Here is a 25,664-nt window from a genome sequence, read left to right as displayed (position 1 = left end):
CTGCATTGGTCATAATGTAACTCTATTGGTACACCATACCTTGCACCACAATTGTTTATAAACACTTCTGCTACTGTTTCCGCTTCCGTATCGCCTCTCTAGAGCGCTCATAAATGTTTCGTAGTTGGTCCGCTCTCCCTCGGGAATAGTCTGTAGGATTTCAGCAGCAGATCCTTTCAATGCCACGAATAGTGCAGCAACTTTATCTTCAGCACCCCAGTTGTTCACTGCTGCAGTTTTCTCAAACTGAATCTTAAATACCTGGAAAGAAACAGAACAGCCAAAGGATGGTGTCTTTACCTTTGGATTACTCACTGAAACTGCTGGGCGATTTATTTGCAACTCCTGTATACAACCTCTCAAAGCTTCTACCTCGGCCTCGATTTTTTCCTGTCGGCCACTGAAACCTTCATGAAACTGGGCTAGTTTCTCTTCCATGCGCGCTTCCAGCTTAGATGATATACGGACTTCCTGCTCTTCAAGTTGTGTAGAGATGTGAGATGATATCTGCGCTGAAATTTGTACCGACTTTTCGAATATACGTGCCTCCTGTGATTCTAGTTGGGATGCCATATATGTTTTTTGTTCTTCCAGTTGGGTTTCCATCTTGGATGTAATCTGTGTCGACATTTGTGAAATACGCGTTTCGTGTGCTTCAATCTTCGATGTTATACGTGCCTCCTGTGATTCCAGTTGGGATGCTATACCTGTTTTCTGATTTTCCAGTTGAGATGACATTTCGTTTGATATTTGTGACGACATTTGCTTCAACACTGCTAGTATCGCGTTAGTGTCAACACTTGCCAATGGATTCGGAGTCTCTATCTTCTCCTCCATTTTAGTCCCTGATTCTTCCACATCCGGATAAAAGACATACTCTTCCACATTAATTCATTATGTTTCCATTGCCTCTCGTAGTCGTGCCTGAAGTTCGAGTTTATTGCCGGTTGTATTCAATCCACGGCTATCCAACTCCTTCTTCAGTTGCTGGATCTTCAATTCACTCCACTTTGCCATGTCCAAGTTGTATTCGGAATTTATTCAACAATTCCTCTTCTGACACCAATTGTAACGAATTTAGGGAAATTCCGCTTATTCAAAATCTTCTGCTAACGTTCGAACCACTAAACTGTTGAATAAATAACTCTAATATTGAATAATGTAAAAATGGTCTTTATTAGACTACTTGAAGTACTTCACAATAACACTTCACAACCAATAGCGTGATTAAATCAAACTGATCGATTAAGTAGAAATCAGCCAAAAACAATTTATATACGACTAGGGTACCCGGCAGATTTTGCCCTGCCCGCAAATTGGTTTCATTCAAAAAGTGAGACTCGCTTTCTCTCTTTTCTCTCTATTATTCCCTCTACTTTATCCTCCGTTCTTCTTTTTTCTTGCCCATCCCTTATTCCACCTGCCATTCCACCTCTTACTTCCACTACAACTCTCGCTCTCACTCTCACTGCGTTTTTGAGATCACTGAAAATCACAGAAAATTTATGTTCCTTATCTGAGTATCTTGATTTATTTCACGTTTCATTTTCTATACATACATATATATTCATATTTAATTGCTTTTACGCTGCTTACCTATTTACGTAAATTTATTTCGATTTATCATTAATTGTTGTCGTTTTTATGTATGTACATGTGTATGTTCGTAGTTTTGTTTAACATTTGACTTTCTTTCCTCCCTTTTTCCCACCTGCTTGTTTTATAATGAAGAAAATATTTACTTTGCTCAGGTGGGTCGTGCATTCTCATTCAACAAAACTCCCTCGAAATTGAAGCGAGCCGTATCGACAATGATGACACCGCCATTTGGTAGTACCAATTCTCTAACGCCTGCCTCACAATTAGCGCAAATGCGTTTGGCAAGTTGTGCTAATATACGCGTAAGTAACTGAAATATATTTGAGCAATATTTTTTGAATGCTAATTGAACACATTTTTTACTCTTTAGGAAGCGGTTGATGAAGAGAGTAATCGCAGCAGTTCACCATCGGAACAATCAGATATTTTACTGCCACCATTATCCGTACAGCCAATGCGTAAAAATACGTCTTCAACGCTGGGTGTTGTTGGACGTATTTAAATGTTAGGTTAGTTATATGTATAAGTTAAGCTGTTGAACGGTGAAATGTATTATGAAATTTCAAACTTTTTTGTAATGCTGGCATTCTCGGAATGCTACCCAACGGTTATCGCTTGCACGCATTACATAATATCGCTTGTAATGCATGTTAGCATTTTATTGAAAAAATCATATTTTCAATCTTGAACATTTAACTTATTTTGTGACCATATCTTATTGCGCTCGCTGCGTTTTAGCAACCTCAGACTTTTTCTTTTGGCTCAGTAGTTACATCTAGGAATGTAACAGTACATAAACTGTCACAAAAGCTTGTTAAAAGCGTTAATTTTAATTGAATGTCATGTGATGTTTTTTATTTGGGTTATACTATGCCCTATCGAATGTGTGTTTTTCTATGAAACAAATAATCAAAAAGAACAAATAAAACATCTGAAAAATATGCTCATAATGATAAATTAAAATGGTAATTGATGACTTACACTTAAGTACGTGTAAACATGTACAACCCGACAAATTTAATAACTCGTTTATGTGTCAGTTTGTTTTATTTGAATGAATTCGACTCACATAAAAGTTTCAAGACTTTTTTGTCAATGAATTCCAAATCATTATCTCATATCGTACATGCGACGCCCATTTTCGAATTTGTAAAATACAGCAATCTTGTATTCTATCGCATAAACATGTCGTATTTTTTTTGTAAGTTTACCAACACATAAATTAATACGTAATAATTGCATACGTATTTGCTATATTCCACATGTATGTGTTACTTTTTTATGTTTGACATTGTAAATATATCGTCTAAACGTCAACAACAAACGTGTTCTATTCTAATTTTTTAATGATTGTACAAACTGTCCATTATATTGTTTTAACAATAACTTGAATAACGTATACATTTAATCTTCTTTAATTTACATATCGTAATTTATCTAGATATAATAACTTATTCACAATACATATTTACTTACTTTTCCCTTATCTTTTTATGTGCAAAAACACAAATCATGTTTAATTTGAGATAAATGACGAAATGAAATAATGTAACAAGCGCTTAGATTTAAAAAAAAAAAAAATGTAATAATAAATAATTAAATTTCATTTATAGTAATAATGAACTAAAGTATGTGCATACGTGCTTACTGTATAAATGCATACTTGGAGGAGTGAATTATCTAAACTTAACGAGTATTTGAATATTTGTTTAAGGTTGCATTAGATTTACAAATACACTATAGGCCGATTTCTTCACTGAACTTAATTTAGGAATTATTTTTTAAGTCAGCAATATACCTACACTTTTGCCAGCTTATTTTTGATTCAGTATAAAATTGCTACCAACTTAAATTATACATAAGTATGCCTAAATATATATCCTAACTGGAGAAATTGGCCTTATATATCTTTATATGTATATAAAACAAAAAAATATATTTTGCAATAAAGTATAGCTACCTATTGTGGTTAAGATGAAAAAATGTAATTTTTCTTGTAGAATTACTAGAAGACCCGACAGACGTTGTCCTGCCCTAAATTTGGCCTCCTATCTGCATACATTTTAATAAGCTTTTTCCGTCTGACTCTGCACTCCACCCTCTTCACTTTTTCCTAATCCTTTCATTCACTCCTCCCTCCGTCTTTTTCGCTTCATCTATCTCCATCTTCGTCTCATTCTATCTCTTTCTCAATCTCCTTCTCACTTTTCTCTTCTCTCAATTCCTTCTCATTCTTCTGCATCCCTTATTGCCTGTCCGAGAGGGTGGTATGTATTTTATTCCAGTTCCAGTCACAGTCCCACTCCGAGTCTCAGTCCCAGTCCTAGTCCTAATCCCAGCCCCAGTCCGTCTCTGGATTATATATTACTCTGTACCAAAGCACTCATCAACAGCTTTCATTTGATATCCATATTGTATAAACACTGTCTAGGCATTCATTGGCCCACGTTTTGGCCTATATCTCCCCCAACCACCGCGTGATGTTTACGCATCTTGTGTGACCGGCTCTCTTCAAACACCGGCGACCAACTAACACACATTTTAGCCTTTCTTTTTATATATATAGACTTTTATTTTTCACACTTCACTATAATATTAAAACGAAATGCAGATTTTCGTTGCTTTTGAAATTCGGCTTAAAAATTGCACATGGAACAACTAAAGACTCTCCTGTATTAAAAAAAATGTCATAGTATCTCTAAATCGCGGGCCCCCCTTCTACCCAATAGGTAAGACATGAGCTTCCCAGAAATAAGCGGCTGATATGTTTGCGATATACCGATTTTGAGCGAGTTACAATTTTTACTGTGAGCGTAAAATGTGCAGGGTAAACTTCCACTTAGTTGTTGATACAAGATACTTAAGATTAGGAGTGGCTTTCAATGAATCGATATTTATGAGAATCCTGTAACATAAAATGTGGTCGCGTTTTATTGAACATACGAAGGACGCTAGCACCTTAGCTTACGATTTGCCTATTCGTAAGTTAAAAACTGGAAATATGAAAAGGAAAATACTCATGTCGAGATTCGGAAAATCAAAACTTGTTCCCTCAAGCCTTCAATATCGAACTAAAGTATCTATCCGAAAAGTGGCAACTATCGATTGACGAAAAATGATACCTGAGGTGGTTACCGGAACGTACCGGATCTGTATCCGGCAAGGGACCATCAACATCGATAACACTCCCCAAAACCTTCGGAGAGTGTTTTTATTAGGGCGGGTCGATTTAAAAATCGCTCATTGCTCTGTGAAAATCGTATTTTAGGGATCAAAATAAGAAACTTTGCCGAAGGAACCATACCTCTAAAACGAATTCTGATGTCCCCCAATTTGAGTCGAACTTTTTGGTAGGGGCAAATTTTGAAAAATCCCGCTTTAACCCATTTAGAGTGCTCCAATCGGGCCAAATGTATGGCCGACCCCCACTAACTTTGCAGGCCCGACCCACCGATGCTATTGGCACACCCCCTGGAACCCCCCTGGGGGTTCACCATACAAATATTTAAAAAAAATCGCCGGTTTTGCAACTTACATGAAAAAATCAGCTAAATGGCTATGTAGTAATAAGTCCAATTGACCTTATGGCCGTTGACCTTATGTCACCACACCATCGTATTAATACATTGTCATCGAGCCTTGATAGGTGTGCAAAGTTGCAATCAAACTTATCGCCATTCAAAGTGGTGATAAGGTCAATTGACCTTATGGCCGATGACCTTATGTCACCACACCATCACATTAATGCATTGTCATCGGTCCTTGATACGTATGCAAAGTTTCAAATTAATCAGACTTCTAGAAACCGGTGAAAATTAAGATCAAAGATTCCGTTACATACAGGCCAAGCTAATAAAAGCGTGCTAAAAATGAATTTAACTTAGTAATAGAAAAGAAATTAAAAAAAATTATTAGAAATTAGCGTTTTTACAACACTTTTAAAACCAAGGCATCACTGTGATGCATTTGCATGTCGTAAACATAGTTGTGTGGGTTTTTTATCCAACCGTTTTAAAAAATGAAGGTATCACTGTGACACAATTACAGATCGTAAAATTGCTTGTGTTGTTTTTTTTAAGCCACCACAAGACTCAGCAGGTAGAATTGAAATTACCATTTCATTCTTATTACCTCGTCTCGTAGACCATATATAACGCAACAGTTTTTGTGAATGCATTAAGTCGTTGTGAAGAACTCAAAGTGTGAAGTGCTAATTTCAGATAAAAAAATATTTCAAAAAAAATAATAGGTGAAGTGACCATTCCAAATCAAAAAGTTTACAATGAATCCACCATCCTCTACACCGCAAGATGAAGCAACTACATCAACAACTATCGAAAACCCAATGAGTCATATATCCAAGCATGATGTTCCAGTCTTACGTAACCAATCAATTTAGAATTGGGTTCTCTCAAAATAACAGGATGAGGTTCTTTTACCATCCTAGTATGATACTTCTCATCAATTTTATCTATCGTTTCTTCTCTTGATTTGCTCTTGATACTTGTCAAGCAATTTATTCAATTAAATTAAAATTATTAAATACACTTTTTTTCAGCATTCTTTCCATACCAAGTTTTTCCCAAATTCCAATCAACTTATCTTGTACTTGAATAGTGAATGATTTATGGGAAAATTTTTTTGTTCTGTTTTAGCACGTTCGCTTAACTAAAAATAATATCTCAAGATATCCAGATGGGTAGGTAAATTAAGATCAGTTAAATCAGTAGACACACCAAAAATAGTAACATCATGCTTGGGTATATGACTCATTGGATTTTCGATAGTTGATGATGTAGTTGCTTCATCTTGCCGTGTAGAGGATGGTGGATTCATTGTAAACTTTTTGATTTGGAATGGTCACTTCACTGATTATTTTTTTTGAAATATTTTTTATCTGAAATTAGCACTTCACACTTTGAGTTCTTCACAACGACTTAATGCATTCACAAAAACTGTTGCGTTATATATGGTCTACGAGACGAGGTAATAAGAATGAAATGGTAATTTCAATTCTACCTGTTGTGTCTTGTGGTGGCTTGAAAAAAACAACACAAGCAATTTTACGATCTGCAATTGTGTCACAGTGATACCTTCATTTTTTAAAACGGTTGGATAAAAACCCCACACAACTATGTTTACGACATGCAAATGCATCACAGTGATGCCTTGGTTTTAAAAGTGTTGTAAAAACGCTAATTTCTAATAATTTTTTTTAATTTCTTTTCTATTACTAAGTTAAATTCATTTATAGCACGCTTTTATTAGCTTGGCCTGTATGTAACGGAATCTTTGAGCTTAATTTTCACCGGTTTCTAGAAGTCTGATTAATTTGAAACTTTGCATACGTATCAAGGACCGATGACAATGCATTAATGTGATGGTGTGGTGACATAAGGTCAACGGCCATAAGCTCAATTGGCCTTATCACCACTTTGAATGGCGATAAGTTTGATTGCAACTTTGCACACCTATCAAGGCTCGATGACAATGCTTTAATGTGATGGTGTGGTGACATAAGGTCAACAGCCATAAGGTCAATTGGCCTTATTACCACATAGCCATTTAGCTGATTTTTTCATGTAAAGTGAAAAACCGGCGATTTTTTGAAATGATTCTATGGTGAACCCCCAGGGGGGTAACAGGGGGTGTGCCACTGGCATCGGTGGGTCGGGCCTCCAAAGTTGGTGGGGGTCGGTCATACATTTGGACTCGATTGGAGCACTCTAAATGGGTCAAAGTTGGATTTTTCAAAATTTGCCCCTACCCAAAAGTTCGACCCAAATTGGGGGACATCAGAATTCGTTTTAGAGGTATGGTTCCTTCGGCAAAGTTTCTTATTTTGATCCCTAGAATATGATTTTCATAGAGCAATGGGCCATTCTTTTGCCTCCCCACAAATCGACCCGGCCTAGTCTTTATAGTTAACACAACCACAACAGGATTTTGTTACGACTAAGCTTTAGGTACAATTCTGTCTCTATGTTGGCCAAAGTGTTAGTCATTATCGAACGTCGCACCCCATAATGCCATCGACGGCAATATCCAATATTTCCGACATTTGTACCGTCAATGTCGTAAATAAGTTCGCCAGGGGTTGTTCGGTGACAGTGTCAAGTTACGCGAGGCAAAAAAATGGAAAGATTATGCAGATAGTTGTTAATTTTACAGCATAGCTCATCAATGCTAGGGCCAGGACCTGTGTCCATTATCGTGCAGTCATCGGCGTAGGACACAATGGTAACTCCTTCAAGTGGGGAAGAAAACTTCGATATGTAAAAGTTAAACAAAAGTTGGGATATACCACCCTGCCTTTATTCTTGGTTTTGATGATACCTTTTGAGACTAGGTGGAAGGGCAGACCCTTTCAAGCCTCGCAGTAACGTGCTACCACTGTGTCAAGGCACTGTTATGTGATGGGGTTGTTGGTTCAATCTAATTTATTTGTGTGGTGATGGCGGTTAGCGCATTGGCGGTACATAGCATTGGCGGTTCCAAAGCCATGCATGGTTGGCTGGTCGCAGGTATGCAGGAGGGCTTCAAGTTTCTTGGCTACTAGCGATAGGAGAGATATCGGATGATATGTCTCCTTAGTTTGCTGGTTTCCCAGGCTTTAGTAGCGGTACCGACCTCACTATTTTACATTTTTCAGGGAAGACGAAAGTGAACAGAGCTAGGTCGAAGACAACGCCATCCTTTGCACCTGAAACACTGACAAAAGTGTGACAGTCCACAATAGAATAGTTTCTGGCAAACGCAGCAAAGCATTTCTTTAGGCCGGCGTTGAGTTCAACACTTTCGCGGGGCAAGAGAGTATGGAGCAGTACAGCTGCAAGGAAAGGATATGCTGCGATGATGTCGCTATGTGGGAGGGACGCAACAAATTAAATGGGATTACACTGAAACTATAGCCCTCGGTTGGAAAAAAGCCCGAGTTGTTTCGATACATAGAACCGGCTGCCATTGGAAGCGATGATGATGATCCATCAACGCCATTGGTGTCCCATAAAAAATAATGTAACGAATTTACTTGCAAATCCTCTTATTTGCAATCCTCTGCTAAGTTCGAATCACTAAACTGTTGAATAAATAACTCCAATTTGTAGTAATGCAAAATGGCCTTTATTAAAGTACTTCACAATAACACTCCAACTGTACAACGAATAGCTTAATAACCAAACTGATAGCTTAAAGGAAACTGACTTTCAAAATAATAGTGCTATTGCTCGCTAGATATCGTCTTACTCGTAACTGCTTGACAATTCAAATCAAACTGAATTCCTTCTTACTCGCTGGCGCCGCTTTTATAGTTTACGCTGCATACTTCTAGGCTCTTCGATTTCCAGAAGTTACTAGTTGTTTCGGCTACAAAATCGCCAGCCACAACTACGTGCACAAATTATTGCTCTCTCTTGTGACAACTCAGATAAGATATATGCATGTATTTGTGCATTGCCGCTCAGATGTTCGTATACGTACATATGTGTAGACGCAATTATTTATTCGTTTATGTAGATACATAATGATGAATTATTGATGTGCATTCACGTCACTGGTTAGCATCGCTTAGAGACGATAGCATCGCTCAGTGCTGCTAACATTCGTTACACTGCCCTCCACCTAAGTCTGATCGTCCCGATCAGACAAATCTCTCGATCTAAACGCCGCTAGCATCTCCAAATGAACCACCTTTCTATTTCGTGGTTTCCCAATGGTTTGTATGCGGTAGATGGAATTACTGATCTTCTTCACAACCTTGTACGGGCCTTCCCAAATGCACCGAATTTTGGCTGGAACACCTTTCCGCCGGAGAGGGTTGTTTAACAGTACCAAATCTCCCTCCAAGAACCCTTCCGAATTATTGTTCTCATGGTACCTGTGTTTCATCGTACCACTCAATACCCTGGTTCGTTCCTTTACACTCTGTTGTTTGGCCGATGAACTACTTCGTAGAGCTTGCGCTGGACGGATTTGCTTTGCATAATCAGTATCGTTCCCACGTTTCCCCACAGTAGTGCGCTCTGGATTGAAACTACCCTCGCATTCCTTCTCGAAAATTCGTTGTTTCATTTTCCTGCGTCTTTTAGGTTTTGTCAATGCTAGTGTTTCTCTCGCAGGTACTTTTGATTTTGATTTATTTGGCCCATTCGATCTATCAACCTTTGCCTTCGACTTTCGTGGTCTTTGTCGAGCCTTTTCCACCAGTACCCGATTACTGCTGAACCCTTTTTCCAAACTAAAGTTAAGTGGCACATCTTGGTTCTCATAACGCATCACCCTTCTCTGCATATCGATCTTGATGTCATGGTCAACCAAGAAATCTACTCCCAATATAACTTCATCAACAATCTTCGCCACAACAAATTTGTGTAGGACCATGACCTTCCCAATCAATACTTCACATATCACTTCTCCCTGAACTTGGTTATACTCGCCAGTGACCGTACGCAACTTTGCTCCAGGTAACGGTTTTACTCTCCTGTTGACCAAGTCAGATCGGATCAAGGAATGAGATGCGCCCGTATCTACAGTCAGTATTCGTTCTTTGCCATCCACATTCCCTCTGACGGTAAGACTGCTTGATTTCCTTCCAATTTGCGACACAGATATCACAGGGCATTCAATAGCTGGATCTAGCTCTCTACCTCTTACTCGCTCTTGCTCATCTCCTCCAGCTTTGCGTTTACGGCCACCCACATTGTTGGAACTATTAGGACCAAGATCGCAATGACGTGCAATGTGACCTGGGTTGCCGCACTTGAGACATTTAATAACTCCGGCATTCTTCTGTTGAGATCCCTTCAGTGCTTCCAAAATTGTTTCTACCCACTCTGGCCTTTCTACTTCCACACGGCGTGCTTTGAAAACTGGCTTACACAGAAGCGACGCTGTTTCCTGAATCAGAGCTTGTGACACCGTTTCTGCGAATGTTGGCTTTGGGTTTGCGTATGTAGCTCGCTTTGTTTCGACGTCCCGTATGCCATTTATAAAGCTCTGAATCTTTACCCTTTCAGTGTATTCCACGGGTGCGTCCGCATTTGCAAGATGAGCCAATCTTTCAATATCTGAAGCAAACTCTTGCAATGTCTCATTTGCTTTTTGGTAGCGGTTTTGCAACTCAATTTGGAATATCTGTTTCCTATGCTCGCTTCCGTAACGTCTCTCTAAAGCGCTCATCAATGTTTCGTAATGGTTCCGCTCGTACTCTGGGATGGTCTGTAAGATTTCCGCGGCAGGCCCTTTCAGTGCCACGAACAGAGCTGCAACTTTATCTTCAGCATTCCATTGGTTCACTGCTGCGGTCTTCTCAAACTGTAGCTTAAAGACCTGAAAAGGAACAGAACCGTCAAAGGATGGTGTCTTTACCTTTGGATTACTCGCTGAAACAGCTGGGCGATTTAGTTGTAACTGATCCATTCGACCTTTTAAATCATCTACTTCTGCCTGAAATTGAGCCATTTTTGCATCCTGCGCTTCCAGTTTTGATGATACCTGTTCCAAAATTTCTGCCGAAATTTCAGACATACGTGCCTCTTGCGCTTCCAATTGAGATGCCATATATGTCTTTTGGTCTTCCAGTTGAGATGACACTTGCGACGTCATTTCTGAAATACGTGCCTCCTGTGATTCCAGTTGGGATGCCATATATGTCTTCTGCTCTGCCAGTTGAGTTTCCATCTTGGATGTAATACGTGTCTCCTGTGATTCCAGTTGAGATGACATATACGTTTTCTGTTCTTCCAGTTGAGATGACATATACGTTTTTTGTTCTTCCAGTTGTGATGCCATATATGTCTTCTGCTCTTCCAGTTGTGATGACATTTGTGACGACATTGATGCTACAGTCGATGTTTGTGCAGATATTGCAGCCAATATCATGTTCAAGTCTGTGCTGGTAACCGTCTGCGATGTTTCGTTTTTCTCTTCAATTTTTGTTACTTCCTCGCCATCAAGATGAAAGTCATACTCTTCCACATCAATTCCTTCCGCTTCCATTGCCTCTCGTAGCCGTGCCTGAAGTTCAAGTTTAACGCCGCTTGTATTCAATCCACGGCTCTCCAACTCCTTCTTTAGTTGCTGGATCTTCAATTCACTGAACTTTGCCATGTCCTTGTTGTCCTCCGGAATTTATTCAACAATTCCTCTTCTGACACCAATTGTAACGAATTTACTTGCAAATCCTCTTATTTGCAATCCTCTGCTAAGTTCGAATCACTAAACTGTTGAATAAATAACTCCAATTTGTAGTAATGCAAAATGGCCTTTATTAAAGTACTTCACAATAACACTCCAACTGTACAACGAATAGCTTAATAACCAAACTGATAGCTTAAAGGAAACTGACTTTCAAAATAATAGTGCTATTGCTCGCTAGATATCGTCTTACTCGTAACTGCTTGACAATTCAAATCAAACTGAATTCCTTCTTACTCGCTGGCGCCGCTTTTATAGTTTACGCTGCATACTTCTAGGCTCTTCGATTTCCAGAAGTTACTAGTTGTTTCGGCTACAAAATCGCCAGCCACAACTACGTGCACAAATTATTGCTCTCTCTTGTGACAACTCAGATAAGATATATGCATGTATTTGTGCATTGCCGCTCAGATGTTCGTATACGTACATATGTGTAGACGCAATTATTTATTCGTTTATGTAGATACATAATGATGAATTATTGATGTGCATTCACGTCACTGGTTAGCATCGCTTAGAGACGATAGCATCGCTCAGTGCTGCTAACATTCGTTACAATAAATTAAGCGTTACATAGTTTATGCTCTAATTAGACCAAGTGGCGTTTTATTACACTTTTCATAGCATCTATTGAAGTTATATTTTAAAAATCGCGTAAGATAAGTTTTATATTGAAAAATAAATGCATTTACTTGTATGAGAATGTGCGGCAAAAAATTGGAAAATTTGAATTTCATGTGTGAAATTGTAAACTTAAAAATGTATAGTTACTAAATTTAAGGGTTAACATTAAAAATATATAATTAAAATATTTAAAAGAGGCACTCGCGTGTGCCACACATAATTAACAGTACTTCAGAGATATTCACAATCAGAATTTTATTTAAAAACTAAAATTTTTTTTTTAATTTTTCTAAAACAAATTTACTTCACAAAAAAGTATACGTTCTACCGTTAAGAAATCATTTAAATGCAAAGGGACGAGTTCGATGGTAGGTACAGTAAAATGTACCCTTTTTACACCCAAAGTACAGCCGCGGCATCCTCATTGGAGAGCGTTGAGAAACGTTGATATTTGTTAGCGCTGCGATAATTCGTTTTCGTTGCTGTTGTTGTTGATGTCGGTGTATCCCAACGGTGCTGCATATCGTGCGTCGCTTGCAGTGGAACACCCAATACATTACTCGGGTGATTGGCTTTCAATGTGGAATTGCGACTATCACCACCACCAACGAACTCATTAGCCTCCATGTCGCGCACGCTACCTCCCGCGCCACCAGCACCACCAATTACAACGTCACTACCATTGCTCAAACTAACAGTATCTAGCTTTACGCTCGCCAACGATAAACGATTCGGGGTGGATGTACCATTCGAAATCATTGTGGAGCATAGCGGCACGCCAATATCTTGAAATGAGCTTATCGAACTAAAGCCACTCTCATCTTCTGTTGCAGAGTTAAGCGGATGTTGCATTTGCTTGAAGGGGAGCGCTAACGCATGAAATGGATGATGGAGTGTAATATCGTCATCTGTTTCCACTTTCCCCGAGGAAGTCGTGGAGGCGGCCGATGATGAGGAAGAAGATACAACCGATGAATTAGAGATGGTGGAATGTACTGAGCTATCGGTGGAACTGCGCAGCGATATGCGCGAGTCGCGTATATGATTGGCGCGTAGAAAAAGCATTTCGGCGGCGGATTGATTATTGGCAAGCATATTGTTGGCGGTATGTTGTGGCGGTAAAGCGCGACTATTCATGCTGTCATTGGCACCATTCGCTGGTTTGGCCATCACACCAGCATGAGCTGTCGTCTGCGCCGTTGGAATTGTAGGTGCAGCAGTGTGCGATGGCGTCAATACCTGTGAAAGCTTGCTGTGCGCTATAGTTGTGTTAGTGCGCGTCGTTAAGGCGCCACGATGTAGTGTTAAATCCGGTTGTCCCGTGGATGTATTGAGCAGATTTTGTATTGTACGCGACAGACGAAATGCTTCCTTATTCAATTTTTCCTCAACTTCGTTGGCAGCGGCAAGAGCTTTTGACTCGGCACACTTCTTGGGAGAGCGACGCCTTTAGGAGAAGATAATAAAAAAATAAAAATGAGTTTTAGTCTAAAAATTAAAAAAAAAAGATAACAAAATCACCAACCATGTAAAATCCTTGAATGCTGTGTATGGATTATTGTTGTTGTACATATTGATGGCATCACTACATCGCTTTTGTTCCACTGTTGTTGCCAATGTGGTATGCTTAGTATTGGCATTGCTTGTTTTTGTTGGCCCATGCTTTAGGTCTGTTATGAGGTTGCTTGTGCTGCGCGTGCGCAAACACGTTGACGATGATGATGCTGATGATGTAGCCGAAGCAATTGATTTATCGTTTAAGGTGTCAATATCGCCATTGGTATTTTCCTCGTGACCTTCGCAATTGCTGTTGTTGCCATCGTAAACTTGGAAGAGACTCTTCGAGCGAGATATTTGCTGCTGTTGTTGCAATTGCCGCTGCTGCTGCTTTTGTGTTAGATAGCGATCAAGGAAACGTGCAATCTCTTCGATGACAGCACGATACATTTCATTGCTGGTTTCCACCTGTGGAGTAGAGGTCAAAGAAATTTAAAATTATTATTGCAGCAGTTTTTATATGTGTTTTTGTTGTAAATAACTAACTAATAATGAATGCTAAAATACGATGACACGTATTAATGTAAAGGCGGGGAATCTTGGTGTCTGTTGACAGGGGAGCATAAGCCAAGCTTATGGCCATTAATGGTAGCCCATATATTTCTTCACCACGATTCCATTTTAATTTGAATATAATTTATGGTGTCGTCACATGCAATCAACACTTAAAGGATCACCTATTCGAAAACGCTGAGGAAAAGTCCTCCACATACAGTAACGTGATTTCTTTAGACAAAGCTAAATTAGAAGTTCTGTTTACCTAGTTTACATAACTACTTTCTCACGAGGAAGTTGGGTCCATGCCTTATTGTGAATAGCCTTCTACAAAGAGCTCAAGATCAGCCACAATTTTAGACATTTCAGCCTCATTGTTCCTGCCATTTCCAGGCTGAGCCGTTATTAAGAAAAGATCAACAATTTGGAAGCTCCTGCTAACAGGAACAGAATCTACATGTAGTAGGTGCCTGCATTAATTGTAACAGCTAAGCTGCGATCGAGGGCGTATGGATAGCCGCCTTAAATATATAGAGATTATTGTGAGCCGACAGTTTCCCCTTTAAGGCCTTCAATATTTCATTCCTTCGATAGAAAATTTGGAGCAGTTTATTGGTTCATGGATAAGTCAAAGTTAGAAAGAAAGGTTGACGGGGGGGATTTGCGTTAGAAGCCCAATGTAAGCAGCAAGTTCATGCTACGTGATCTACCGCGTGTGTTCAAAGCGGATGTCTCTGAGGTTAAGGATGCTAAACAGCGGTTAGAGAATTTACATCTTCTCAGATAGTCAAGCGATGAAGGTCTTCTGGAAATGCCTGACATCGCCTGTGATCATCCGACTCAACTGTAAAGCGGATCTAGCGCAAAATGGTGCAATTAAACCGACGTGGATCGTTGCGGTCCGATATTGGTTACCTGTTGTCTGCTTATGATTTATGCATGGTTTTTCAATGTAATTATAAGTGCTATCACTTCTATTTAAAGTCGTACCGCAATGTACCTTCATTCAGTTTAAGTGCGTTTCTCCGGACCGGGTATCTCAACCGTACCTTCCCAAACTTAAGCTGGTCCAGAATAGTTGAATAAAAGTTTACTTAGTTTCTAAACCTCAAATCCACGTTTATAGGCGACGCTTAAGAAGCTTACTACTTTGTTATGGCAAATCGAAAAAGATCTATATGATATATTCACGTGTATAGCGATGGTTCCAAACTAACAGAAGGGGTCGGGTCTGCTTGTTACTGCATCGATCTAGAAACAAGTAGGTCCTATAGGCTGCAGATTCCTGCACTATCTTTCAGGCAAAAATTGTAGTCGTGGAGAAACATCAGAAATTCTGGAGGAAGCTGCAGTCACGTCAATATTGATAGTCAGGCAACCACTAAGCCAATAATCATACACAGTACTTAAACAAGAAGTGTCCTAGGGTGCTTGCAAGCATTGAAGGGACTTCTAACAGGCAGAAACATACATTTATACTGGGTTTCCGGTCAGAAAGGAATAGAAGGTAACAAAAAGGCCCATGAGATAGCACAGGAGGATGCAGCACGCGCTGAATCGACAGTATACGGCCCAATCCATTTGGTAAAAATCAAAGGGAGACAGGAGTTGCATATGATCCGTCAAACAGGAAAGGCGTGGCCAGAAGCGCGAGGTTGTAAAATTTCATAACAGTCTTACAAATTTATTCATATCTCTAAAGAGAGAATACTTAATTATGATGGGCATATGTACTAAATGGACACTGCCTTCTGGTGTCACATGCATATTAATTGGGCTTTGTCAGTAACAGCAGATATAGAAAGTACGTGCTGCAGGAAGAAATGATTGAGCACGTGTTGTGTTCAATACGAAATTTCCAAAAATGTTTTGTTATTTATGCCCTTCTTTTTCCACAGTTAATGTTCCCTACATAACTAAATTTCCACTGAATTGACTTTCGTGGATAATGGAGAAATCAAATTTTTCAAGTGAAAACACTTCTTTCGTTCCAACTTTCATGCTGCTTCTAGAAATTGTGCCATTCTTGATTATAATAGAGTGATGCTGGGGAAAAAGTACAGTGCAGACTTTCGATTGGAATCATTCAAAGGTAGATGCATGGGACTGTTAACACAACTACAACATGGGACAAAAGCAAACAATTTCTCAAAAAAATATTTCATACAAATCAGGATTTAAATTTATGCAGCAACCAGACTAACTTATGATGCCGGATGAATTTACAACTGAAAATGTCCATTAATTTAAAATATTGCATAACAACCTGAAAGATTTGTTTAAATGCCAACAGAGATACTATTTGTTAACAGCAACTAAAAACAAAAACAGCAAGTAAGGAAGGCTAAGTTCGGGTGTAACCGAACATTACATACTCAGCTGCGAGCTTAGCTGCGTTGGTTTCATAGGGTTTCGTAGATGGTTTATAAGTGGTTTTTAATTCCATATCACATACGTTTGGGAAATATCAACCAAATTGTAGACCAAGGGTGACGTTTTTTGGAACGATTTTCCTTCATCCTTTGTCGAGTAAGGGAAAATCACCATGTAGAAAAATGAACCTAGGGTAACCGTGGAATGTGTTTGTATGACATGTGTATCAAATGAAAGGTATTAAAGAGTATTTTAAAACGGAGTGTGCCTTAGTTCTATAGGTGGATGCCTTTTCGAGATATCGCCATAAAGGTGGACCAGGGGTGACTATGTAATGTGTTTGTACGATATGGGTATCAAATTAAAGGCATTAATGAGGGTTTTAAAATGGAGTGGCCCTAAGTTGTATATGTGAAGGCGTTTTCGAGATATCGTCCAAAATGTGGACCAGGGTGACCCAGAACATCATCTGTCGGATACCGCTAATTTATTTATATATGTAATACCACAATAACAGTATTCCTGCCATGATTCCAAAGGCTTTTCATTACGCCCTGCAGAACTTTTGCATTTTCTTTTACTTAATATGGTAGGTGTCACACCAATTTTACAAAGTTTTTTCTAAAGTTATGTATAATTTGCTTCAAAAAACCAATCCAATCACCATGTTACATCCCTCTTTTCGTATTTGGTATAGAATTATGGTATTTTTTCATTTTTCGAAATTTTCGATATCGAAAAAGTGGGCGTGGTCATAGTCGGATTTCGCCCATTTGTAATACCAAGATAAAGTGAGTTCAGGTAAGTACGTGAATTAAGTTTAGTAAAGATATATCGATTTTTGCTCAAGTTATCGTGTTAACGGCCGAGCGGAGGGACAGACGGTCGACTGTGTATAAAAACTGGGCTTGGCTTCAACCGATTTCGCCCATTTTCACAGAAAACCGTTATCGTCATAGAAGCTATGCCCTTACAAAATTTCACAAGGATTGGTAAATTTTTGTTCGACTTATGGCATTAAAAGTATCCTAGACATATTAAATGAAAAAGGGCGGATTTTGAAATTTTCTTTTATTTTTGTATTTTGTTGCACCATGTCATTTCTGCAGTTGAATGTTGACATAATTTACTGTAAAGATATTAAATTTTTTGTTAAAATTAGACTTTTACATTTTTTTTTAATTTGGACGTGTTCGTCATCTGATTTTGCTAATTTTGATTCAGCACACATATAGTAATAGGAGTAACGATCCTGATAAATTTCATCATGATATCTTCAACGACTGCTAAATTACAGCTTGCAAAACTTGTAAATTACCTCCTATTAAAATTGGGCGGTGCTACGCCCATTGTCCAAAATTTTACTAATTTTCTATTCTGCGTTATAGGGTCAACCCACTTGCCAAGTTTAATCGCTTTATTCGTCTTTGTTAATGAATTATCGCACTTTTTCGGTTTTTCGAAATTTTCGATATCGAAAAAGTGGGCGTGGTTATAGCCCGATTTCGCTAATTTTAAATAGCGATCTGAGATGAGTGCCCAGGAACATACGTACCAAATTTCATTAAGATACCTCAAAATTTACTCATCGTGTTCACGACAGACAGACGCACGAACATGGCTTAATTAATTTCTTTCTTCACCCAGATCATTTTGATATATAGAAGTCTATATCTATCTCGATTGGTTTATGCCCTTACGCGGTACCGTTATGCAAAAAAAATTTATATACTCTGTGAGCTCTGCTCAGCTGAGTATAAAAAACAACAAAGTAGCTAAAGTGGCAAAAAGACCTTCCCACAAAGCAATCAGTAAATTGTAAAGCCTCGTTTTTTGGGTGCGGAGGGGTTAATACGTACAAACTATGTAACAATATGTGCACATGTGTGTGTATGAGAGCGTAAACGAGTATATATTGCAATTGTCCAAATAAACTAATGGCCTCTTGATAAAAAATGTTTAGAAAAAACAACAATTGTAGAAATTTGAAGAGGTTGAGGAAGAAAACACTTTGTGTATGAATGAACACCCGTTGACTCCCGTTGGTTTGGTGTTTTTGTTGTCTTTCTTGGTGGTTTGCCGAATGTTAGTAACTGACTTAGACCGCCAGCTGTTGGCGGTTTCCATTTATTTAAGTAATGTGTAGTAAGTATTTTTTTGGCTTTGCTGACGATTGTTACTTGGAAAAACAAATAACGCAATTTTGAAAATAATTGCATGTCAGAAAAACAATCATACACTCATATTTGTATCTTACAAATTGATTGAGCAAAGCTTTGAATACCAAAGGACTACCATACAAAGATATATAAATTAAGGTATCAGTGCAAATAGGTTTTGGTCGCAGCAGCTGCGGCTGCCACATTTTGGCAAATGAGCAAACAAATGACCCGCCAGCACGTTTTAGGCCAAGTCAGCAAAAATATTTAACTAAAAAAATTTTGTAATTGCTTAGAAAATTTTACGATAATACAAGGCGAAATTCCAACTGAAAATTATCCAATGTAAAAAATGTGACTTTAAAACAAGAAACCAACATCTGCCACATTACTACTTTTGGCTTAAGTAGCATTGGATTTTCGTGCGATATGAGAATGAAATGTACACTCGATTGTTATATACTACCATTGCATTACAACCCTGTAGGGATATTATACAATAACTATAACATTATTGGGTAGAACAATAGGTTGAATGTGGTCATATAAACTCGTTCCCGAGATGGTTAGAATTGTACCTTAATGGTGCTTGTTACCGGAACGTACCGAATCTATATTCGGCAAAAGACCACCAACATCGATAACACTCGTCAAAACCTTCGAGGACTTTCGTGTGTATAATGTTACAACCACGACAACAGTGTGGTTAAGTTAAAGACCTCACATAAACTGAATGTTTCCATAGGGTTTGCCAGATATTGTTTGACTACGCAAAGGAAAAACCTTAATTTGGTAACAGTACTTATGTAATAAATAAGCTCCGTTCTTTTGGCAAATACTAGATGTTTTCTAGGAAATAGGGCAGGGTACAAACACAGAACTTGCTCAACCGGTTCTTCCTGAAACTCGCACTTTTTACATCTGCTGTTACTGAAGACGCCTAACTTATAAGTATGTCACGCCAGAAAGCAGTGCCTATAATTGTCATGCACTTTTTAAGTCTTTTCTCTTTAGAGACATAATCAATCTTGCTTGATGGATCATATGCAACTCTTGCCCCCTTTTGATTTCTCCCAAGCGAAGTGGGACGTCTATCGTCGATTCATAGAGAGCTGCACGCTCCTGTGCGAACTCGCCTACCTTTTAGTTATCTTCTATCCCTTCGTGACCGGAAATCAAGTATAGATGCATGGTCCGGCTTGAGCGAAGTCCCTCCAATACTTGTTTTTATTTCAGTGCACTCCTTGAGGTAGTATTGTGTGAGTCGTTGGATTCAAGACCGACCATATGTGTCAAAGAGTCATACCCTGCACTAGGTTCCTCTGTTTTGAACAAAAATTCGGTATGAATCTAGGAGGAAGAATTGAAAAATGTATTGCCAGTGGGTGAGCATTTTCTCTCATGGGATGTACTCTTTCCTCTATTGTGAACGCTGGTCAAGATGACCATCTTTACTAAGTCAAAGTCCACGAATTTAATTCTCAAGGGTTGACAGAGAACTTGGTAATCTGCTTCACAGGGATGCATGAAGAAAAATATCCAAGATTATCTATCAACCCTAATAAAATTCCCTAATGCTTTATACCCGGACGACACCAAAATCACATTGTAAGGACAGCAACAAGGGCATACAACTTGTTGCCAAAATGGAGAATTTCTTCCAAAACATTATATTAATCACTTAATACAACCCCAGAGCTAATTATCCCAAACGACTCCTAAGTCTCTTGGGTCTAGACTATCAATAAATTAAGCAAAAAAAGAAAAACTATACCAAAAACCACCCACACTAGGGTAGGCACCTTGTCGTTGGTGTGAGGGCTTAGCCGAACTCCATAGCAACCGACTATGAGGCGGAGCTGTTTAGGACTGACATCTACGCCGTTTCGCCTCATAGGAGGGCGGCGGGATGTCGGTGACCAAGAACTGCCAACCCCCTAATCCAGGGTGTTATGCGGACCGTGCCTATTGGACGATTTGCAGCCAGGGGATACATTCGGCTGTATTCGAACGGAGCCTTCCCGATACCGGGCCACCTCCGGAAGTATTAATGGCCTTACCAAAGTAAGGGGCGCTGCTGTGGCGGACGGTTTTTCCCCGTATATAATACTGGACCGCTGAGTCCGCCTTGTCGGGCAGGTGGTCGTACGACCAAGATGAACGACTCATTACCTGATTGTAATAAGGACGATGTAAAGCGGAGGACTGAGTCGCAATCCAATGACGACAAATACGAATTAAGCTATGCGTCAGACTCGGGGAGCGAGAGTAGTGCTGATTCAATGAACTCCGTGTCGGAGAAGCACACAAACGAAAACGGAGTAGAAGAGTGGAGAAGGGTACATAGCAGAGGAAGTAAAAGAGCTTTCTCGCAGTATCGTGCAGCACTAAGAATTGTACAACGCTTGGGAGCAGTGGTCGACCCAACAGAAGTGGAGATCGAGCGCTTGGAATGGGCCCATGAAGCGGTAGAAGTAGGTCAAAGGCAGTTCAGAAGGTTTGCTGCGAGAAACCCTCGGTTCTGCAACCAGTACGAGGAAGAAGCGTCGAATGACAGAATGAAGAGGCAAAGTTCGGCGGAAGGCGACAAGCCTGCTTTCAAGAGGCAGAAAGGACCCAGTCCTAGAGCTGCGAGGCAGGGCAGTCGCATAGACAAGACAAGTAGGCCCAAAGCTGTAAGACAGATGGGCTCCAATAGCGAACCGCTAAATGGTGCTGTGACTCGCACAGAGGAACACCCGGCACAACAGTAACGAGAGGCTGAAGGGGGCCTCGAATACTCTAAACCAAAAGGGCAAGGGGAGGATGACGACGTCAAAACGAAGGTGCTGGAGGGGGACAAACAGCCCAATGGTGATGCGAGTCCTACAGATAAACCTCCAACACAGTAAAGTGGCGTCGAGCGAACTCCTCCTAACCCTTGAAGAGGGTTCGTTTGACGTGGCGCTTATCCAGGAGCCGTGGCTCTCATCGGGAGGAAAGGTTTCTGGACTTAGCGCGCGCGGGTTTGGCGTTTACTACGCGAAAACGGAACGACGGGTGCGAGCTGTAATAATGGAAAGGAAACAGCTGCATTCATATATGCTGCCTAATTACACCACTGAGGATCTCGTAGCGGTGGCCGTTGAGCAAAATGAATAAGCAGGCATTTATCCTGGCGTCCTGCTACATGGCCCATGCTGCGGAGGTTCCACCTGTGGAGTGCAAAAGGCTAGTACAGGAGGAAGGGCGCAAAGGGCGATTGGTCATAGGCGCAGATGCAAATGCGCACCACAATGCCTGCGGAGGAGCAGATACGAACGAGAGAGGCCAATCTCTGTTTTGTTACAGCATGCAAACCAATTTCCAGATAGCTAACAGGGGAAATGTCCTTACATAGACCATCCTTCTCCGACCATGCGTATATCAGCTTCAGCATCCCCCTAAAGAGGGTCGATAGAGCAGGGAGGAACCTTTAGAAACCCTAGGTCAACGAACTGGACTAAATTCCAGAAACATGTAGAAACAAAACTGGGACAACCCAAAGAGGTTGCTAATGTAGAGGAACTGGAGGAGTCGAATGAATTCCTAACAAGGACGCTTATGACTGCGTATAACAAAGCTTGCCCTCTAAGAAGATTCAGAGGAAAAGCAAAGCCGCCATGGTGGAGCAATGAGCTGAGTCTTCTAAGAAGACAGGTAAACGAAATGTTTAAGCTCGCAAAGACCGCGGAAAGCGAAGCGTGTCGGGACGAGTACAGGGATCTACTGAGGATCTACGAGCGTGAAATTACCAGGGCGAAGAGAAACTCATGGAAAAGTTTCTGTACGGACATAGAGTGCTCCAGCGAAACAGCATGGTTGAAAAAAGTCCTAGCAAAGGGAAACATAGTCCAGGGACTAATAAAGAAAGAGAACGGGGAAAGGTCACGTAATAGTGTAGAATCCCTTGAGGTGCTTCTCGATACTCATTTCCCATCGGGAGACGGTTTAGAAGAGCCAGCAGACATCACTCATACTTCGATCACGGAGCTAGTAGTGCCGGGCTTGGTGACCGATACCAAGATCGAGTGGGCGGTGAAGATGTTTTCTAAGTTTAAATCGCCGGGCCCAGATGGTATATTCCCGGCCATGCCACAAGTTTCAAGTATGGCGGTCGTGGAATGGCTTAAAATAATATTCGATGGGTGCATAAGACTGAATCATGTACCGCACTCTTGAAGAACTGCTCGTGTAGCTTTTCTACCAAAGGCGGGGAAGATCGGTCACGTGTATCCCAAAGACTATAGACCCATTAGCTTAACATCATTTCTGCTCAAAACCTTTGAGAGGCTGATAGATGTGTACATAAAGTCCAACGTGGATGAAAAGCTGCTCTCCACAACACAGCATGCGTACAACAAAGGCAAGTCGGTAGACATCGCATTACATAGGGTGGTAATAAGCATAGAGAAATCCCTGGAATATAAGGAGTATGCTCTAGGAGTCTTCTTGGACATTGCCGGGGCTTTCAATAATGTTGCAAAATGGGCGATTATGGATTGTCTTAATTACATTAAAGTACATCCTGCCTTAATCAGATGGATCGGCTGCATGTTAAATTGCAGAAAGATTACATCACAATGGGGATTGTACGAGGCCACGAAATCAGTGGACAGGGGCACGCCGCAGGGAGGGGTGATATCAGCTCTGCTGTGGACGCCGGTCATCAACCAACTGCTCAGGCAATTCGATGAGGAACCTGTAAAACTTACGGCTTACGCAGATGACGTTGCAATTGTCATAAGTGGAAAGTGCCTTCCAACGATTAGTTCTTTGATGGATCGGGCGCTTCGGGATTTTCATACCTGGGCATCTAATGTCGGGTTGAAAGTCAATGCGGAGAAGACGGATATGGTCTTGTTTACAAAAAGGTACAAGGTCCCAAATTGGGCCAGGCATAAGTTAGGAGGGGTGACCTTACAGGAGAAACCTTGCACAAAATATATAGGAATCATCCTAGACAGTAAGCTGTCATGGAAGCTCAACGTGGAGGAGAGGGTCAAGAAGGCCTCAGCGGCACTCTATGCATGTAAAAGAATGCTGGGGTGTACGTGGGGCCTATCGCCCTCTCTTTCTCATTAGTTTTTACAGCGATTGTAAGTCCTATTCTATACTATGGAGTTCTTGTTTGGTGGAAAGCCACACAAAAAAACAACATACCTCAAAAAATTAGAAGGGGTATGCAGACTATCGATGCTTAGCATTACGGGAGCCCTGAAAACAACCCCGACGGCTGCACTGTATGCCATTCTGCTCATCCCACCTGTAGACCTGGTAGCAAAGAACAAAGCGTTAACGACCGCAACCAGGCTCGGTGCTTCGGGGCTGCTCGAGCGCCGACCATATGGCCATAGTAGCATAGCGTCATCAATCACAAGACGAACAGACTACATGATTCCCTATCTGCGCTTCGAGGGAGATCTTAAGGCCACAATAGAGGTGGACGGTTGGCGCAAAGGTGCGCAAATGGCGGACGAGGCGATACATGTGTACACCGATGGTTCCAAAGTAGTGGAAGGAGTAGGGTCTGCGGTATACTGTGCTGATCCGGAAATAAGCAGATCCTACAGGCTGCCGGATTATTGTACGTTTTCCAAGCGGAAATATTAGACGTAACCAAAGCAGTAGAAACCCTGGAAGAGAATAGCAAGCTGCAACCGTGTTAACTTTTATATTGACAGTCAAGCAGCAATTAAGGCAATAATCTCGCATAGCACAGCATCTAAATGCGTGTTAGAGTGTAAGCAGTCTCTGGAGAGAATCGGGACAGGGAGAAGCATACATCTATATTGGGTCCCAGGGCATATGGGAATAGATGGGAATGAAAACGCGGACGAACTAGCTAAAAAGGGCGCATCCCTTGAAGCTTGCTCCGTAGATGCCCCAATTAGATTGGGCGAGATTAAGCGAAAGCGAGAGGTGCACATGATCGGCCAAGCGGGAAAGGCGTGGGTTCAAGCGCGGGGCTGTAAAGTGACGAAGATTATGTGTAGCTCTTACAACCTTAGACTAACACAGTTGCTTCTATCATTAAAAAGAGAGGACTGTAGACTCATGACGGGTATTCTGACTGGACACTGCCTTCTGGCGTCACATGCCTTTAAATTAGGCTTGGTCAGTGATAGCAGATGTAGGAAGTGCGGGTTGGAGGAGGAAACGATCGAGCACGTTCTCTGCTCGTGCCCTGCACTTGCCAGGCTAAGACTCCAGCTATTAGGAGTGATACAGCTGTCAGATCTAGAAGCAGCAAGTGGCTTAAGTCCTAGAAAGCTTCTAGTATTTGCCAAGAGGACGGAGTTATTTTATAACATAGGTCCTGGTTTTTGATAGGGTTTTTCAGTTTGGTCGTTAAAACAAACTTCTGGTAACACTACGGACTCAATCAGTCTATGTGAGGTCCTCATGGACCGGCCAGTTCAACCTACCTACCTACCATACCAAAAACCAGGGCGTATAAATAAAATAACTCATACTCGTGGCAAATGCTAGAGGCTTAGGATTACCTAAGCTACTTACTGCAAAGAAGTTTGCGAGAGAGAATGCCCACAAAGAGGTTTATCCTCGAGGCGTTTCTGCATCACGGCAGACAAACCGTCAGGTACCCTTGTGTGCGTTGCAGTTTATACAACCACTTCTAAGCAA

General features: G+C 40.6%; 2 protein-coding genes across 5 annotated transcripts in view; one reads left to right on the top strand and one right to left on the bottom strand.

The window, feature by feature from the left end:
• Nucleotides 1-3,580, top strand: part of pbl (epithelial cell transforming 2 pebble) — a 106,016-nt gene extending 102,436 nt beyond the window's left edge. For 2 of the 4 annotated variants that reach the window (XM_067790299.1, XM_067790297.1), the window contains 2 exons: nt 1,752-1,901; nt 1,970-3,580. In XM_067790299.1, the coding sequence (XP_067646400.1) occupies nt 1,752-1,901; nt 1,970-2,101 (282 nt within the window). In that variant the 3' untranslated portion in view covers nt 2,102-3,580. Of the gene's footprint in view, nt 1-1,731; nt 1,902-1,969 lie in introns of all 4 variants that reach the window. The other 2 variants (XR_010953789.1, XM_067790300.1) reach the window with 2 other exon arrangements.
• Nucleotides 3,581-12,367: 8,787 nt separating this feature from the next.
• Nucleotides 12,368-25,664, bottom strand: part of LOC137253404 (probable serine/threonine-protein kinase cdc7) — a 143,688-nt gene continuing 130,391 nt past the window's right edge. The window contains exons 4-5 of the mRNA XM_067790254.1: nt 13,943-14,382; nt 12,368-13,864 (exon numbers count right to left, since the gene is read on the bottom strand). Of these exons, the coding sequence (XP_067646355.1) occupies nt 12,811-13,864; nt 13,943-14,382 (1,494 nt within the window). The 3' untranslated portion in view covers nt 12,368-12,810. The remainder of the gene's footprint in view (nt 13,865-13,942; nt 14,383-25,664) is intronic.

The sequence above is a fragment of the Eurosta solidaginis genome, chromosome 5 (assembly GCF_040869045.1).
Source record: "Eurosta solidaginis isolate ZX-2024a chromosome 5, ASM4086904v1, whole genome shotgun sequence".
Taxonomy (NCBI): Eukaryota; Metazoa; Arthropoda; class Insecta; order Diptera; family Tephritidae; genus Eurosta; species Eurosta solidaginis.
The sequence above is the reverse complement of the archived record's forward strand: the minus strand, read 5'-3'. Positions and strand labels throughout refer to the sequence as shown.